Here is a 20,719-nt window from a genome sequence, read left to right as displayed (position 1 = left end):
CATGAAATAGTTAAAATTCATCATATGTTAAGACTAAGTTCAAGCTTAGCCTCCTCTCTGAACAGTTTTCCTACTCCACCAACTCATTATATAATCTATATAATTGTTTTTGGTCCCACATTTGTAGACAGTACAAAACACTACAGTTTCTGTCAACATGTCTCCTCTTAGTTAGCATTATAAACCAAAGCAAAATTTCTCTCTCATTCTTTAAAAAAGCAAAATAATGTTTAATTTACATTTATGTGTGCATATAAATACATGCAAGTTAATGCTCATGTGTATAAACAGGCAAGAATGCCTTCCTTCTTTCCAACATGTGTATCTCTAGTCTTGAACTCAGATTGTCAGGATAGGCAGCAAGCATTCAGTTGTCTTGAGAGCCTGCATTCATTCTTTTATGTCTACTAACTAACAGTGTATCTAGAAACATAGTAAGCACAGAATAAGCAGCTGGTGAAATGTACAAGTTCAATTTGGCCTTGCATATGAAGCAAATTATGAAATATTCCAGGAAACTGGAAAGTGTCTCCCTTCAACAATGACTTCATTTACATACTTTAAATGTATGCTGGGAAACTGAGAAATGTAAACTTCACCCTAGATATTCAGAAGTAAAAAAAAAAACAGATAGTTTTATGTATGGTTAATTCTGAAAAAAAAACTGAGTTAAATGTTTCTCAGTTTCATTATAGGTACTGCAGTAAGGTAAAAAATAAAAATGAGTAAAATGTTTTTATGTATCATAAATTTTAAAATAGCATTTGTATAAAATTTGAAAACAAATTGTGTCATAATGTGTAATAGATCCCATATAAATTAACCCAAGTAAAAGTAACTAGGTATTATAAGATTGACCATAGAAGTAAACACAAAATCCCTTACTCCAAATAGCTAACCTTAATTCTCTAATTTAAAACAGTTTCTTTGCATTTGTAACAGTCTATAAAGTTTAAAAACTCTTATTAATAGTATTAATAGCAATTGTATTAACAGTAGTAATAGTAGTAGCAATAGTAGAATTAGTGGTATTAATAGTATTAATGAATACTAATGGTACTAATTAGCAGTAATGTATTAATAGTAATACCAAGCCAAATATTGACATTTACCACCTGAGTATTTTCCACATATGGGATGGCATTTAATGCTTATATCAATCCTTTATTATTCTATTAGTATCCCTTGGAATACAGAGTTGGAAAACTGAGCTACTTAGAGATTCTGTTTACCTCAAGTGTCACAATGAGTGGAAAAGTATAAAAACTTGATTTCAAATTCTCTGCCCCTTTTAAAATAGTATGTCATATCCCCTAACTTTTTAGCAAACAAACAGGTTACTCAATTTGTCTAGTACTAAAAATGTTTTGATATTATAATTTGTGAATGAAATTATACCAGTACTGAAGACAAAATTAAAACTCCTATAATACACTTTCCATGTGGCAGTTAAGAGTAATCCATCATTTTGAATAATATAACCAAATTATATATTTGCACAGAATGGAACCACAATAATGTTTTCTGTCTTCTGATAGAAAAATAAAATATAAAAGTATATCTCTATACATTGAACAAATGACAAGTGATTTGGCTGGGGAAATGGCTCAGCAGGTAAAGTACCTGGATTTGTAAAAAGTCAAGAACAGCAGAGGGTATTCCTAACATCAGGGCTAGTTCAGGAGCAAGGGTACATGTAAATCATGGGGCCTGCCAGTCTAACCTGAATGGATGAGCTCCAGTTCAGTGAGTGTCTCAGAACACAAGATGAAGACTGCAAGACAACATCAATCTAATATCAATCTCCTCCCTCCACACCATGCACACACGCATGCACACGCACGTGCGCACGCACACACACAAACAAACACACAAGGTTGCAGGGGGGGGGTGTCTAGTTAGCCCTACCCAGCTACAATTGTAGAGGCCCAAAAATGTGAACCTATTTCCATCTTCTCTGAAGGTCAGAGATTTTTAGCTTGTTAAAAGTTGTTGACAACAAATGTGGCTACATACCCTGACCTAGGGTATGGTTACTTGGTGTTTCTACCCATATAGGTAGATTTATTCCATCCTGACGAGGTCAGGAAATTTAAGCATACTTTCTGCTCCTTTTTTGAAACAAGAGGTTTAACCTAGGGAGTGTCTGCCTTCAGGATACTTGGTCTAGGGTGGGTTCACTGCCTAACCAACAGAATGCTTTTCTCATGAATTAATGACTTGATGTCTCGAGTATTAAAGCAAATAACTGTTCTAGTTGTCCTCTGTATCATGTTAAAGCAGTCTTTATCTTCTTCCCCCTGTTGTATTGGGGTATAAACGTATATGAAAAATTAAACGCAGGCAAATTTCAGTATTCACTGGGCCTCCCGCCTGGTACTATCCTGTTTTCTGTTTTATTATTTGCATTGCGTCTTCGTGCTCTTTACTTATTTTTCTAAACTTACCCCACCCTGGTAAGTGGTATACTTGTTAAAGATGGTCCCCAACATACAACAACAAACATTATGAAACAAGAACCTTAGGGGTGGAAGAGAGATACACATACCTTGGTGGTAACCAATAGCTCTCTAATTAATACTCCGACACTCAACAATTGGGAAATCTAGGGTTAGTGAAGTCATGTGTCTTGATGGAGAAACTATAATAGCCATTTTATTAAACCAACATAATTCCTAACTACACTCTAAATATGTACCCTTATGATCATATACCACTCTTCCTCAAAGATATTTCCCTCTGTAACAGTGGGAGATCATTACAGAAAACCACAAGGGACTAAAATGTAGAGCACAAGTGGTCATGTGTTCTCAGTCCGAACTAGCAGATCTACAACATAATTCCTGCACCTAAGACTCAGGGATCATGGTAGAAGAGGGCAGGAAGACTGTAAAAACCAGAGGAACAGGAAGTTGCTGTGAGACCATGTCTCCTAGAATATCTGAGAAGATATACCTATGAAGTATCATCAATATAGATGCCAAAAAGAGACCTGAACAAGGATAACATGCTAACCTGTAAAATGGAAATCTCATGGGCCTCAACCCTAGACAAAAAACTACAGGCAACTAAAGAATACTTAAAGTAACCAATTGGTTAGCCAATGAAATAATACACATGCAATTAATATACAGATGGGGTAATTTACACACACAATTTATATAGAAGGGGCAATTTATACACACACACACTTGTGTGTGTGTAAAATAAAATAATTAAAGAAAAAGAGGACACAAATCTGTGAGAAAACAAGAGTAGAAGTGGGGGCAGGGCACATGGGAAGGATTAGAGAAAAAGTGAGAAATAATGTAATTATTTTAGGAAAAAAATCTAGTCAGCCAAATATTTCAGATTAATTTGATTCTCAATAGTTATCGTTTCAAACAGAAACTGGCCAAAAAAGTTTCTTAATCAATGGCAATTAACATACAAATAAAATTTCCAATATTTGAGGCTATTTTGTCACACAACGCTTAGAAATTTAGAAATATGCCTAGAAATATAAAATCTTGTAAAAACAACCACACAATTTCTCATTTAAATATACATATTTCTCCGAGTAAAAATATTAATTACTGCAGTTAAACAATTCTTTTAAATAGGAGCATCCCACTTTTACTACTCATTACCCTCAGTCTTGTAAGAGCCCACTGAGAAAGTATATGTGCCTCCGATGTAAAAGCACTTAATTAGAAAGCTGATTACAGTAACAGGTCAGAATGTTAGAGGGAGTACTTTCATGCTGGCTATGGTTAAAAGGATATTCTTGACAGAGAATGTATTTTGGTGCTAAAGCATATACTCAGCATGTTCAAGGCTCTAGGTTGAAGACCAATACTATAACAATAAATTAATTTTTAAAGAGCTTTTCGGTAAAATATTTCATGTTTATATACAACTTCAAAACTTCAACTGTACCTCATCCTGAAGTTCATCACCACTTTTAACAGAAGCAAGCATGTCATACAAAGTACAGCAGAGATCTTCAATTCTTGGTGCTTCAGTCATTTCCTTGGAGGTTGCATTTAAGTACTTCTCAACTTCACACCACAAAAAGGTACCATTTGTCTTTTCTACGGGTTTGAGTTCTGGGGTGTAGTGCTCCTGAAAATGTTCATTCAAGAACTTCTTGTAGTCTAAGCTTATAGTTTTCTGGGCTTCGCCATTTACTGGCAATTCATCAAACTGGTCCAGATCATGCATATCAAAGGAAAATGCTAAGTTTTTACCAAAAAACACTTTATCATTACACTGGTTTTCTGCCATCTGGACAAGAGCAGTCATATCATCTTGACTAAAATGAGAAATAATTCGATTAGTGGCATTACAAGCTGTAGTAGCAGATGACAATGGAAAGGGACCAAACATCTGTCTGATGGCTTTTGTCTCCACGTGACCAACAGAGTCTGTCAAGTGAAATGTCATAAAGAGAAATGCAGCTCCACTTTCAATTTCTTCTCTCCCAATGTCTGCTCCAACTATTCAAAAACAAAAACAAGAAAAAAGTATTAGCTCAACTGAATCATCACTCAACTTGGTGCTTTCTAAAAAAAGAAAAGCAAAAAGAAAAAGATAAGATCCTTCCACTTTTTGACTGACATCAATTTAGGACTAAAAAAGTCCATTCCCAAATTCCCAAAGAACTATGTTTCATCAACAAAGAGCATTTTAGTTCAACCAAACCATTCATTAGTCTATATTAAATACAGAAGCTACCTAATAAAAACACTTGCCTCTTTCTAAAAATGAGCTATGAAATAAAATTTATTTAAAAATTAAACATTAATTTGATGATAAACTACAGTAAGATTTTAAAATACTTCAGAATTACAGACATGAAACTCAAAGGAAACCTCACATACTCATAGCTTTCTTTCTAATTTGTATAACAGACTTAAATGACAAGAAATAATTTCAGATAAGCCTATACAGCTCTCATTCAAAACATTTTATAGCACTAGGATATGTGTGTCTGTGTATTTAAAACAAATTTAATTTACCATACCATACAATATGAAAGAAGGATGCTATGTTAAAGCAGACAAAAAACTTCACAGAGGTATATGATCAGACCCTATTTTTAAAGCATCAACTGCCCCATATACAATTTTCTTAAATAAAGAGAAAACAATTAAATTTCAAAAATTTCAAAGAATAATCTTAAAATAGGAAAAAATAAAGAATTTAAATTTTCAAGAGGCCCTAACATCAATGTGACCTATCTGAACAATAATGGTATATTTGACAAGACAATAAGCATTTGCATCTTCCTGAAAGTATAGCTCAAATCATCCCTCAAAATACTAAACAGTTCGGATAGCTGGGTCTGCCTACAAGAGCAGGAACTGACCCCATCTTTTATTGTTTGGTTGCTTTCCTCTAGTCCTACTATCTAGTACTTGTTTTCTACTCTAACTAAAAACAATGTCTTATTATTCAGGACGAGGTCCCTCCAAATACCATGGAACCCATAAAGTCAACCACTAAGAAAGCAGAGGCATGAGGATCACTTGAGCCCAGTAGTTCAAGACCAGCCTGTGCAATGTAACATGACCTCACACCACCTGGTTTAAAAAAAAAAAAATGACTTTTTAATAAATTATATTGCTTAAAGGTTTGGGTTTTTAATATTTCTACAGGTAATTTAACAAGGTTGGTATTGTTGACACAAAACTCTAAAGAAAAAATGGAATTCATGAGACTGGAGAGACAGCTCAGCAATTAAGAGCAATGACTGCTCTTACAGAAGATGATCTACTTTTTATTCCAAGGACCCACAAAATAGATCACAACATCTTTAACTTCACCAAGCTCTTCTGGTCTCCATGGGTACTACATGAACATGGTATACAAACATACAGATATACATGATACCCACATCCATAAAACAAAATTTTAAAAATTTCAATGCAATTTATACCTATATCCAACATTTCAGCATGTAATATTTCTTTATAAAAACAATTTATTAAAACTTCTTCAGCCGGGCGGTGGTGGCGCAAGCCTTTAATCCCAGCACTTGGGAGGCAGAGGCAGGCGGATCTCTGTGAGTTCGAGACCAGCCTGGTCTACAAGAGCTAGTTCCAGGACAGGCTCCAAAACCACAGAGAAACCCTGTCTCGAAAAACCAAAAAAAAAAAAAAAAAAAACTTCATTAAGTTACCTTTGTTCTTTAAAAAAAATCTTGCTCATGCTAAAATAAGAACTCAAGCATGAAAATGTGTAAGAAACAACTGAAAATAAGTCATTAAACAAGACTCAGAGCAATCCTTTATTTCACATTTTTCTCACTGCACTAGGTTCCCTGCAAGTTCCTAAAAAGTAGTTGTGTGTCTGATTTTATTTATTAAATAAATCTTAATGATACATAAACCGCTTTAAAAAATATAGAAGAAACATGTTACATTACTAAACATGGATTTAACTTAATTTTCCAAAAGTGGGTAAGTAACTGGTAAAGTTATGGAACAATCTTGGGGTAATATGGAGAATGTGTGCATATTACTGTCTTGTGTTTTATATTGCTGTGAAGAGTCACCATGCCTCCATGCTGCCATGCTTCCCACCATGTTGGTAATGGACTAAGCCTCTGAAACTGTTAGCCACCCCAGTTAAATGCTTTCTTTTATAAGAATTGCAATGGTCATGGTGACTGATTAGTTAAGAGAGATATTCTGATTAATCCTAATCAGTGGCAGAGTGAATGAGAGAGGGAGAGACAGCGAAAAAGAGAAAGACAGACAGACAGAGAGATCAACTGACTGACTGAAACTGGGTTACTTTAGCAGGGGCTATTGAAACCACAGAGCCCACTCCCAAGGACAGACTTCCTCCAACAAGGCCACTACCTCCTAATCTTTTCAAACAGTGCCACTCCCTAGTGATCAAGTATTCAAATCTCGGAGTCTAGAGGGGCTATTCTTATTCAAACCACCAGTTACCATAAAAAGTACTATTAACATGTATGATAAGCAGGAGAAAATTCATGAGTTAACTTTCAATAGGGAAAAAATTATAAACTCAGAAAAATCATTACAGATCAAATGCAATGGTTTCAATACAACTGACCTATGTGAAAGCACAATAACCTGTAAAGCACATCCCAAAATGCTTAGGAAGAGCCAAAGTGTAACAGTCTTTCTCAGAATCACTTTTACCTGGCAGAGAAAGAGCAGAACTGAGTTTGGTTAGCAGGCGCTCTCCTAAATATTAAGAGAACCTTACTGTATAAAACATTTAATGGTGTAAGAGGTCCTTCTGTATATGTGTTGTTTTCATTGGTTAGTAAAGGAACTGCTTTGGGCCTATAGCAGAACTGAGCTAGGTGGAGAAAACTAAACAGAATGCTGGGAGGAAAAAGGCCCAGTCAGGAAGACGCTATGTAGCCGTCAGAGTCAGACATGCTGAATCTTTGCCAGTAAGCCACAGCCACGTGGCAATATACAGATTAATAGAAATGGGTTAAATTAAGATATAAGAGTTAGTCAAAATGAAAATAGAGCTAATGGGCCAAGTAGAGATTAAATGAATATAGTTTCTGTATGATTATTTCAGTTCTGCACAGCTGGAAGGGATGAACAGGCAGCTCTTGCAACTAATTGGCACACCAACATGTGCTAGCTTAATCCACTAAAAACCTGAGAGTATGAAAAGAAATTGTAGACACAAAATTAGAGTTTAACACAGCTTCTTGCTGTTTGCTGGCAGCATGCCTCAGCTCCTTTAAAAAAAAATTTCCTGACTCAGCAGCAGCAGCAGAAGAAAAAAAAACATAGATGTTTTAAAATGCCGCTTTCTGGGCTATGCTGCCAGCGCAACCTCTGGGTCTTTGGAGAGACGAAGCATCTGAGTGTGGTTTCTGAGAATGCTGCAGCTTGCTTAATGGCAGCAAGGACCAGGTGTGTGGTTAGAGATGGGGCACTGTGCATGTCTCTCAGAGGCAGTAAGCAGCTCCGCCATGCTGGACTGTGCTGAGTGAGCAGGCAGTACCGTATCTGACCTAGTAATGTCACAGCATAGATTCTTAAGTGCTTAGCATTTTAAGAAGTGCTTCTGGTCAGAAAATAATTATAGATATTGCAATAAAGACAAATCCAGATGACAAATCATAGTGCTGGATAAATGTACATAGGCTTGGGAGAGAGAAGAAAAAGAGTATAGAGAGTCATAAAATAAAGTTAATGCTTTAAAAGAAAAGGGTAAAGTCTTTAAAGAGACAGAGTACAGATAGTCATAGATTAAAAGGAATAAAGAAAAATAAGCCACATAAAAATGGAAAATTCACAGAGAGTCTAGATTATGTAAATTCTATGTTATCTTTGAATTTTTTTGACTGTGCATGAGCTAAGTACAGAGAGACATTTCATTATATGGGCTGCTAAGCTAAACAAGCATGTATATTATAAAGATATCATGATTTACAAATTTAGGTCTAAGGATAGGCTGCTATGGAAAAGAGGTTCTTCTCTTCTTTCCCCAGAGGATGAGAACCTGTGGATTGCTTCCAAACCAATATGGTTTGATGGAGGATGACCCCCTGAAAGGTTGCCATGAACACCCTCAAAAAAATTACTTTGCCCAGCTCCTAATTGAGATGAACCTAGCATTCAGGATACACCATGAAAGACCTAATTAACAGTGCGCCCAAACAGGAGGAAGCAGTATGGACAGAACTACGACCATACTCCCAAATATTGTCTATAAATGTTTGTTTACATTTCAAGGGGGATATGCTATAAAGATCTGCATTGGTATTGCTTTATTGATACAAATTTAAGGTGAATTTTTTTATACCGTATATATGTATTTCTGATCTTAAGGTATTATGTTTGTCCAGCTCATTAAAAAATGCAATGTATAATTAAGAAATACAGGTTAATAGACAATCGTGTATAATAGTCAAGTTTGTAGTCATGTTAGTTAAGTTTTCTAGACAGACAAAGATAGTTAGGTATTCTTCAAATCTTTCAGAGACTTTCAGATTATGGCATTTAAAATATAGTATCTTAGGACTTTTCATGACAATGAAACACGTCTGCTCCTGGCAGCATCAATTACTTCGAGAGGAAGATGGGCATCAAAGAGGCTCCTTAGCCATTTGGGCAAGAAAGTGCTCATTCCTGGACTGCTTAACTGTACATGCAAGATTCACAGAGTAATAACTGTTGAACTTGCCTAAAGGTGAGATGGTCCTTCAAGGTTTCTGCTTCATAAAAGAGTCTGCTAGACATTCTGCAGGACACAGAAAAATGTGACAGACAAACTGCCAGTATAGGTAGAACTGTCTTTAAAATTTCCTGCTTTGTGAAAAAATCTGCTGGATACTATGACCTATAGGCTAAAGATGGATGCCCCAATGTTACAGAAGAACTTTAGGTGACTATCCAGGTAGCGAGATATCTCTGTCAATTCTAGAGTATTGGAAGTTGCTTAATATGTACTTCCTGTATACTTAGGTAATATTATATCCTTCTGGAATCTTTGATGGAGTTGAAGAATTTATAGTTATAGTTTTCCTTAGTTATGATAAAAGATAAAGTAGATATAAATATTGTAACTGTAGTTCTTGCTTGATACCTGTTGTTATATGTAGTTTTGCTATATCAAAGTGAAAGCCTTCCTTTTTGTTTAAACAGAAAAGGGGAAATGGTGTAGGAGGTCCTTCTGTCTGTGTTGCTTTCATTGGTTAATAAAGGAACTGCTTTGGGCCTATAGCAGAGCTGTAGGGGAACAGAGCTAGGTAGAGAAAACTAAAGGGAATGCCGGGAGAAAGAAAGCAGAGTCAAGAAGACACTACGGAACTGCCAGAGTTAGACATGTTGAATCTTTGCCTGTAAGCCACTGTCACGTGGTGATATACAGATTAATAGAAATGGGTTAAATTAAGATGTAAGAGTTAGCCAATAAGAAGCTAGAGCTAGGGGGGCTGGAGAGATGGCTCAGTGGTTAAGAGCATTGCCTGCTCTTCCAAAGGTCCTGAGTTCAATTCCCAGCAACCACATGGTGGCTCACAACCATCTGTAAAGAGGTCTGGCGCCCTCTTCTGGCCTTCAGGCATACAGACAGAATATTGTATACATAATAAATAAATATTAAAAAAAATAAAAATAAAAAAGAAGCTAGAGCTAATGGGCCAAGCAATGATTTAATGAATATAGTTTCTATGTGATTATTTCAGTTCTGGGCGGCCGGGACAAATAAGCGGCTCCCGCAACAACTTAAAATTCACTTTTTTCAATAGCCTTTCCTAGTAAAGAAATTCTTCCAAAAAAAGTGAATTTTTAAATTTAAAAATCAAATTAATATATCTATCAAAACATGTGCCCTTACATAAAAAGCATTAAAAGTAGTCAACAAATAAATGAGTTTTCTAATGAATTGGAGCTTCATTGTTCAGTAAAGTAATAAATCTTTTATGTTTATATTAATAGTGAACTAACTGTTCAATGCAGTCAAATTTATTTTGTTTTATATCTTATGTTCAAACTTAAAATGATAGTTTTACCATTTGATAACTGATCTTCACATGTGAAAATTATAATTTTGAAGTGCTTACTTAAATTTGTTCCATTTATTTAAAACAAAGACAGTAAGACAAGCAACTTGGTATAAACATGTTTATAAAAATAGAGATTAGGTGCCTGACTTATTTTGTAATTATATTTTCTTTTAAAAACATTCAAACCACTTTCTTGGAATACTACTAAATACCAAAGTACATAATCTGATAACTAAAACTGTCTAGAAATCATTGATGCTCTTTCAACCCTGAATATTGGCAAATCCTCAATTTACAACTGTTTTGCTACATTTTAAGTAATCTAAATTTCCCATTTATACATCTGAAAATGTTACAAAGTTCCCTTACATCTCATATCTATTTGCAATGTTATTTTATTATAGTTTCTAAAATGGATCCACATATAACATTTTACTTTAAAATACTTAAATCACAACCTACCTGCCCAAAGTTTGTTTCTCTATAAACTTTTTACTGCCTTGCCTACGGGTACTTCTCTTGTACAATTATACTGTGGAACATGTAGCTATCAAAATGCTCATCACAAAAAGAACACTGTTTGCTGACCAATGGCTATCAGTACACATACAACCATGATGGACCCATCTCGACAAACTATGTAAATCGCTGCTGCCCACCCTATCTTCTGATCACTACTTTTCTTTGGGAGGGAACATAAGTAAATAGTATGGGTATTTATGTTTATATGTGTCAGTGTATGACAGGATGAGACACACCACATGTGAAGGCCTAGGTATCTTCTTCAATTGATTTTCATATCTGATTAACACTTTTCTTAATTTTACTAAAAGTAAGATACACACAAAAGTCAAAACTCAAAGAAACTAGTGGTTACAAATCTAGAAAGCAAAACCAACAGTTCTTTCCATGCAATGGAATTTCAATGCTGAAACAAGGTACCTCAGTTCTCAATGAATCATTATTTGTATTCTAACTGGAATGAAACCATTTGGTTACTGTGATGTTAAAATCAAATGTTTTATTCTGCCCCTGAGAAAGATATGTATTTAGAGAAAATTAGGAAACTTTAGTTTCTATTGACCCATCTGCTTGCCATTCGTAACTCCTATAGTCTACTTTCTATCTCTACTGCATGAATCTTTTTAACCTCTTGAGCTGTTTTGTTGTGTATGTGACTTGTAAACAGCAAACATTGGACAAAAAATCTAATTGTATTTTTTGAAATATAAGAAAAAATTTACTTGTGGTACTTAGTAAACTCAAAATTCCATTTGTGATTTCATTAAGTATTCTGAAGTATTATTATAATGGAGCTAAGGATAGTATTTTAAAAGACCTCATTCAAACCCTGGTATAACTTCTTATAAATGAAGATAATAAGAGCAGCAGGGTTACATCAAATCAGGGCAAACCATACACTTTGTATGTTTACTATTATTTTTTTCAATATTCTTAAAACAGTGTGACTGCCAAAAATATCATAAATGTCTTCACATCATACTGTTTCCCCTAGAGTCATGCAAACTCAAATTTTCCTACTGCTCTAAAATTTCAGAAAAAGAAAAGAGGCAAAACATGCATATCCTTTACTTTTCAGTCTAACAATAAGGAGAGTCTATTCAATACTATACTGGATTATAAAACAATAAGATTTAAATAATATATTGAAGCCTAGACACTAATTTTTTAATCTTATGATTACAGTCTTCAATTCAAAGAAATATAATCTTGAAAATCTACAAAAAAAAAAAAAAACAAACCAAAAGAAGGAGGAGGAAAAAGAGATGGAGGGAGGAGATAACGGAGGAGGAGGAGAATTGTTACATGACAACTTGAAATCAGAAGTCTACCGAAGGTTACAGTGACGAAGCAATGTTCTAGTTGAGTTCAAATGACAAGGAGCATCTATCTCTAGTATGGTAGGGAAATTTTTCCCAGTACAGTGAGCAGGATATACAGTTCTCCAGACACATGCATGGAAATTATGAGGAAGTGATAGAAAGGCACCAGTCAGCAGCTCATTGGGGAAAGCAAAGATAATTTGGGGAAGGCCAGGAATACATGAGACAGAAAATGAGTTCAAAATTCTGGAAGTACAAACCTGATGAATTTGAGAAAGATGGAACTATAGAAGCGTTAACTATCAAAAATTTAGAATGACACCATGCATCTCAATGTACAAACTTAGAAATTTTATTACAAATTCAGCTTAGTTTTACTTAGCTTTGTGTGTAACCTTTAGAGAGTAAGCTTGCATTAAATATTAAGTATTATAATTTCAAATAACAATTTTGTGTAAATATAATCAACTAATGAGAATGTTCGTAAAAATTGGGAGCTGAAGCGGTCAAAGTACAAGTTATATTCTCTTCTGCTCTAGGTGGCCATCTGTTGGGAGACTGAACTTTTAATGTTTAGAGCAATTAATTATATACAATTGGTTGTGTACTTCTACACCCGCCACACTGTCCTACATTCATTAATAGATAAGACTGTCCTATATGCAACCGGGAATATCTAGTGGGAAACTATCAATTTTTATCATATATTACTAAGGTATATGGCAAAATATAACTTATAAGGAATCTATTTTAGAACCATATTGGTTTTGTTAAGGACTATACCGATTTGTTTTGCAGCTTGCAGTATATCTTTTAAGTCTTCATTTATACTTTGCATTTTATTCTTCTCTAGTTTTTCATTCAAAAATTTGACTATCTTCTTCCATGTGAGGCCCAAATCTAAAACTTGTTCATGAAGTTTGGATCGCTTCAGCTGAAAAAGAGTATAACATAAAAATATTCTAGTTAAAGTTTTTCTCCAATCCATTTATTTATCATGTATAATTTGCATTACATAATAGCTATTTTGCACTACCCAGAATTCAAAGTTTACTTACTCAAATATAAATCAATTATTCTCAAAAGGAATTTAATTTAAGAGGTCACAAATTGAGCTGTGCAAGGAAAAAATGTTTTAAAATAAATGTTTACTATTTTAATTATAAAACAAGATCATTCATATACCAAAGTAGGAAATTCAATATTCCTAAGCTGACATGAAAACATCCCGCTATATTCCTTTCCTTTTCTGTTTGTATTAATACAGTTTATAATGACTATAAAAATATGTTTTAAAAAAAAATATGTTTTGACAAAAGGCATTTGAAGACTATCAGAGTCCCCTTCTTAGTCAGTTCAACACATTTAAACAGTACTGTTTTCCAAAGCATGACCCGGGAACTAAAGGTTAGATATAGATTATTTTCTATATACACTCTTTTCTTGAAACCATAAATCTTTTCCTTCTCAAGAATTGATTACAGAATGCAATAAAAGTTTCATGTCAGATCCCTGCCTTTGATCCATAGATAAAAGTCATGAAGCAATCTAACAAAATAAAGAACTGGTGAGTCAAGCAAAGAACTGTAACTTTACTCCTGCTTGCACTGACGATGCTCATTATTCATTACTTTATTGCTTCAATTTTAAAATCTCAAGTGAGGTTGGACAATTTGAGTTAAGAAGAGAATAGGAAAATGTATATTTGATATAGACTGGCCATAAAATGACTTTAGCTGTTATAATAAGGTCATAGTTATAATGATTCATTTAACTTTCATCTCTACTTTTGTATATGGGGAACACTACCTGCGATTAAAAAGGCACATTAAAACAAAATTTACTGAATATGTTATTTTCCATCCTCAGATAGCAAAAGTATTTAAAATACTGCAATATTAAATAACATGACATGGGGGAAAGGTATGTAATCTTTATGTTTTTAAACTGCAAAAATCTTTTGTATTATCACTATTTCAGCATAATTTGCAAGGCCATAGAAAGGTTAAAAACAGAAAACAAAGTATATTAATATTCATTAAGAATATGTATTATAATTTTTATATTTATTACTGTGAGAAATTTAAGAATCATTATGAAGACTGTTTCCTGGTCTGACACAATTCTGCATCATTAGAGGGAAGTCTACCAAAAGACTGGTAATAAATAATCTTTACTTTCTGAGTGAATCTTTAGGTGAAGAAGTTAACTGTAACACTGTATAAAGACTGTATCAATGAAGTTTCAGCCTACCAGGAAATTATGTTACCACTCCACAATACAGTCAATTGAAAAGCCAAAAATTAAAAAAAAAAAAAAAAATTCCTTTTAAAGAAGAACATTAAGGTCTTCATAAACTGCCTTCTATATTCTATATCATGAGGACTATAATCCTTGATTATGATGCCAAACATTTAACTTCTCTGCTAAAAGTCAGTGTATCATTTACAGATTTAAGACTCCATAAATTTCACTCTTAATATGAAATATATATGTATGACAGCTTTTGCTCATTTACCTTTTAAAACAGTATACAATATAATCATATTCAGAAAGAAATACTATAATTTAAAGATTAAAATAAGTAAACTCCTTACATTTGCAAACTAGTCAAAATCTATATATTATGAGCTAAACTGCTTCTCAGAATTCATATTGAAATCCTAACCTCCAATACCTCAGCAAGCCATTAATATTAGGTCATAGTCCCATCTGATTGGTTTAATTACAGAAAAACAAACTATGGACACTCAAGAATGCCAGGGATAAGCTTCTACAGAGGAAAAATCCTAGGAGATACAGTACGAAGGCTGTTATCTACAATTCACAGACGAGTTTCCAGGGAAAAGAATCTTTGCCTTGATTCTGAATTTTAAACTCCCGCTCTACAGAATACAAAATTTGTGTTGGCAGAGCCACCAAACCTATAATGTATTATATTATTCTATATAAATTAATGTATCATAGATTAAGAACTTTTCTAAGTCTCACTTGCAAATATTTTACATAGAATTTACAATACGTCTTAGTATAACTTACTTTTCATAACGTATTTATAATTACATTCACTTATTTTATAAAACTTACCTACATAAGTAAGTTTACTTTTAGAAGAAATTCTCTGTGAAACCACATGCCCTAATTTGTTGCTCAGAAATTGCAGTCATCCAACTAATATGAAAAGTGACTGGCGTTCTTTCCATATAACTCCAAAGTGCTAACCACATTGTCCAAATAGAAGCTATGTTTATAGTGAACATAAACTTAGTGCTAAGTACTATAAAGCTCAGTCATGTAAGGAATTTGTCCACATCAGTCATTTTCAGTTAGCTACATTACTGTTAAAAGAATCTGGAGTTCCATACATTTTTATTATTACCATTTATTTCTAAAGTTTTTGCCATAATAAGGCCTTACAACTAACTTCTTTAAGCATTGAATGTACTCTTACCAATTATATGGACAAGTCAACTATGATACCAACTATAAAACCTGAAATTAATATTATATTCCTATGTTAAGGTTCATGTGTAAAGAAATTTAACAGAAGACCTAAAAACATGCCCAGCTGATTCAAAATAAATGTAAACCAAATCACAAAATTAATAGAAAACATGAAGGCCTGTATTTGATTATTCCCTTTGATAACAGTCAGAGGTGCTTAACATAAGTATACTTCAATAATACAACAGTATACTCAATCTCCTTCTCAGGACAGAAACAAGATAAAATGTTCATTTTAAGCACATACAACTAAAAACTGAAATGTCAAATACTCCCCCATACTCTTTGTTTTTAATGGTTTTCACCTAAAAACATTTACCTTTAAGTCAGCTACTTCTTCATTATAATTATCTTGCTTGGTGACATTTGAAAAGGAGCGCAAAGCTCCTGTGAGCCGAGGTAAAGTCATCTTTTACTCAATCAGTGATCCATAGAAATAAGAAACTCAAAACTGAAACAAAACACAATGATATTTATCTGTTTAGAAATGACACAGATAATCAAACTCAACAAACTGACCTATACGAGAAAAATAAAAAACACGAAAGCACTTGCGACCAATGTTAGTTTCTTAAGTATAGAATAAAATCTCCCAGAAAAAAAATAAGCAGATGTGCTAGAAACTATAACAATTCTAGCATATCAGTCAAAACAGACTTTAGAGCAAAAGGTAAAAGGGACTTAAAGCAAAGATTCTAAACAACAATAAAAGACAACATATATAAAAAGTTCTTAGTTCATATGCATGGCTTTAAAAATTAAAAATTAAAACAGACCTCCAGAAAGAAATGGAAAGTCCAGCATCAATGTGCAGTACAAAGACATCAATGACTGATGGCCCAATTCACATGCCATACCCAAACCCTACCTCTATTAAAATTCAATAAAGATACACACAGAAACATATACTTTATGATTAAGAATATACATTATGTACATTTGAAATTTTTAATTACATTGCACACACTGTGTATATGCACACCTCTGTGTGTGTGTGTGTGTGTGTGTGTGTGTGTACCATGGTACAGGGAGATCAAAGGGCAACTGTGGGAGGCGGTTCTCTCCTACCTTATTTGATCCCAGGATTATCAGGCTTAGTAGCCTTTACCTGCTGAGTCATCCATCTTGTTGATCATGAAACAGTTTTAAGACAGTATGTTGTATACAACAGTATAAAGTCTCAACAAATTTCAAATGGTATTACATAAATCAGGAAATGATGTGGGATTCCCCTCTATATGCTGTGTATACCACTGGTTAATTAAGAACTATCTTAGGCCTGTGCAGGGCAGAATAGAGGTGGGGGGAGGGGCGTGCATGGGACACTAGAATGCTGGGAGAAACAAGGCCGAGTCACACAAGATGCCATGTAGCCACCAAAAAAGAAATTTGCAAGCTGCCAGGTGGAAACTTGCCAGTAGGCCACAAGCCTCATGGTAAAATATAAAATAATGGAAATGAGTTAAATTAAGATGTAAGAGCTAGCCCATAAGAAGCTAGAGCTAATAGGCCAAGCAGTGATTTAATTAATATAGATTCTATATGATTATTCCGGGAGTCTGGGTGGCCAGGAAATGAACAAGCAGCCTCATACAACAAGATAATAATATATTAACAATGTTTAGAAGTATCAAATCTACCCTGGAGCTCAATGTGACCAAGTTAGTTTGTGGACCTCTTATAGAAGTCATTCTCTTAACAACATGTAATTAAATAAGAAACAAAATGCAAGACATTAAAAACATAGGAGAGAGCATAAAGATGAGTGAGAACTTTCTAGAATAGCTAAAGAACTGTACCTTACCCCTTACAATGGAGAAAGTAAAATGACTCAACTTGTAAGCAAATTCTCCTACTAGAGGACTTCAAGTCCCAGCTACTCAGTGGGCATACAGATAGGTGAGCACTTGTGATAAAATTAACACGGATGGAAAACAAATTCTTGTGCACCAGCACGATTTCCAGGCTCTTGGGCAACAGAACAAAAGCTTAGACAGGGACACAGGGATAACAATAGAAGCAGAAGCAGTTTACTAAGAGTTAATATCTTTGTAATCGATGGAGCAGAAAACATCATATTGAATAAGATAACCCAGACCCAGAAAGACAATTCTATGTACTAACACATAAGAGGTTTTTAAACATAAATCAAGGAAAACCAGTCTACAAATCACAATCCCAGAGAACCTAGACAACAATGAGGACCCTTAGAGAGACATACATGGATCTAATCTACATGGGAAGTAGAAAATGACAAGATCTCCTGAGTATATTGGGAGCATGAGTACCATGGGAGAGGGCAGAGGCAGGGAGGAGAGCAGAGAAAAATGTATAAAAAGAAAAAAAATGAATAAACTTGCAAGGAGGAAGAAGGCCAGACCTGTGATGAATATTAGAAACTAAACGGCAGGCTGACAAGACAGTTCAGTGGCAGGCATGCCAGCTAAGGTATGTGGCCTGAACTGGATCCCTGAGACCTATCACATGGTAGAGAAAACCAACTGCCCCCTACTGTTCTGACTGCCACATATATTACAAACACACACATGCACACTAAATAAAATGTAAAAAAAAAATCTTTTAAAAGATAGCTAATGCTGTAGAAGGATGAGGACTTTTATGCCGTATTTCTCAAACTTTCTCCTTTATGTTCTATCAGTTACATGCCAGCCTATGCTGGGCAGGTTACAGCATTTCCTCTATCAAATGCCCACTCCCTCCCCCATCCGCTGAGGCAGGCTGATCTTCAGCTTCCAGCCTGAGCTCTCTCTCTTTTCTGTCTTCCTCTCGGAGAGGCAGCTTCACTTATGCCTCTCTCCCCACTTCTCCCCTTCCCCTGCTTCTGTCTCTCTCTTCTGTCTCTCTCCTCTCTCTCTCTCTGCTCTTCTCCCCTTCTCCCTTCCCCCTCCACAACCCCCCAAATAAATACCCAACCTCACTCTGCATGGCGTGCCTATCCATGTCTCTGTCTTTTGCCTGCCCTCCACGTGTCTCCCAGACTGGGATCAGCCACTGCTCAGGGACCAGTAGCCGTCTCTGCCTGGGACTGGCTGCTCTCAGGGCCCACTGCCTGACGCCACATAGCTGGCTACCACTGCTTGGGGACCTACAGCATTTCTGCTGCCTACTGGCGCTGGGGATCCTGCAGCACTTTTAATCCATAACAAACATTTCACTGTGTATGTATACCACATTTCCATTATCCATTCAGCTGCTGATGAACATTTAAGCATATACCATTTTCTTGCTGTTGTGACTAGAGCAGCAATAAATATAAAAAAAAAAACAAGAATATCCTACGAGATATCTAATAAGGTATGGTACAGTACAGCTCAGTCACATGGAATTCTGTTTTTATCATTTACTTATTTGACATTCTGTCATGACACTACTACTACATTTTGAATACCATAGTACGTATGGACCATGGTATGAGCAAAATCAATCTAGTGTGCACAATAGTGAATCACAGCCTAAAGGGGAAAAAAGCCAACTAGACAACCTAACTCAAAGCAAAATAAATAGATATAAAAGTTGATATAAAAAGCAGCAATAAAGAACATGACTAGATCTCAGAGTGGTGTGTTTAGAATAACATGAAAGGGGGTCACGATGGAACTTCAAATGTGAAGAGTGACTCAGGTAAGGAGGGAAACATGCATTAGCTGCATGATGAGGATATGCTACATTCAAGGAGCACAGCAGTCAGAAACTGTACAACAAACAATGGCATCTGACAGAGTAAAATCTCTTGAAAAGACACTAACCTGGTTAAATTTAGAAACTATAACAGCTTTTTTAAAAAAGGAGGAAGAATAAAAGGAGTAAGAAGGAAGAAGAAAAAAAGGAAGAGGAAGAAGAATAGAAAAATCTCAAAAAAGAGGTTTTACTTGAACTATATAGAAGAATACAAAAATTTCAAAAAAGAAGTTTTACTTGAACTGTATTTAATTAGGATCATTAAGACTACAGTGAAAGGAAAGGACCGAACCAAGGCAAACTGGAAGTAGAAAGATTAGGAATTCTTTGCAGAATTTATAAATAAAAGATAAGCTGATTGTTCCTGAAATGAGATAATGACAGTGATTTAGAGAAAGGTAAATAAATCCAAGCAATTATGGAAGTCAAATCTACTTGGCTTACTAATTAACTGCATTTGTAGTGGAGGGGATAAACAAACAGGTGACCAACCTATACACTTAAGAAAACAGGAAGATAAGAACTTCATAGGGATAAGGCCAAGTGATTATTTTGTCTTTCTCTCTTGAAATGTTGTCCTAGTTTGCTATTTCTGTGATTTACAAACATAATCAAAAACTAACCAGGGAGGAACAGGTATGATAAAAACCACGACCAAAAGCAACTTGGGAAGGAGCAGGTTTATTGTGTCATCTTACAGCTTAGTTTACAAACAGAAATCAGGGTAGGAAATCAAGGCAGGAACCTAGAGGCAGAAATTGAAGCAGAACCACAAAGGAATACTGCTTACCGGCTTGCTCATCCTGCTCTTTTATACAACTCAAAACTGTCTGTTGGACAGATGGACAGAACCACTAATCAAGAGATGCCCCACAGGTCTGTCTACAGGCCAGTCTTCTCAGCTGAGATGGATCATCTAACTAGTGTCAAGAGGACAGAGCTAGACAGCACAGCTGGGACATTCAGGTAGAGAGAGCAGGAAGACTACTCAGACATAGAACTCAGGAGATGAGCCTTGTTTTAAGAAAGATATGAGAGAGCACAGGAGAACACTTCCTACGTATAACCCCAGCAGCACAAACACTAAGGACATCATTGAATAAATGGGACCTCCTGAGACTGAGAAGCTTCTGTAAAGCAAAGGACACTGTCACTAAGACAGAAAGGCAACCCA

The 20,719-nt window shown here is 35.0% G+C and overlaps 1 protein-coding gene across 2 annotated transcripts in view; it reads right to left on the bottom strand.

Annotated features, from left to right (window-relative positions):
• Ascc3 (activating signal cointegrator 1 complex subunit 3) overlaps positions 1 to 20,719 on the bottom strand; it is a 307,593-nt gene that overhangs the window by 279,042 nt on the left and 7,832 nt on the right. For both annotated transcript variants that reach the window (XM_057759249.1, XM_057759259.1), the window contains exons 2-4: positions 16,166 to 16,297; positions 13,126 to 13,276; positions 3,919 to 4,478 (exon numbers count right to left, since the gene is read on the bottom strand). In XM_057759249.1, coding sequence (XP_057615232.1) covers positions 3,919 to 4,478; positions 13,126 to 13,276; positions 16,166 to 16,255 — 801 coding nt within the window. In that variant the 5' untranslated portion in view covers positions 16,256 to 16,297. The remainder of the gene's footprint in view (positions 1 to 3,918; positions 4,479 to 13,125; positions 13,277 to 16,165; positions 16,298 to 20,719) is intronic.

Source organism: Chionomys nivalis, chromosome 2, assembly GCF_950005125.1.
Source record: "Chionomys nivalis chromosome 2, mChiNiv1.1, whole genome shotgun sequence".
Taxonomy (NCBI): Eukaryota; Metazoa; Chordata; class Mammalia; order Rodentia; family Cricetidae; genus Chionomys; species Chionomys nivalis.
Note: the sequence above shows the minus strand (reverse complement) of the source record. Positions and strands in the feature narration are given on the sequence as shown.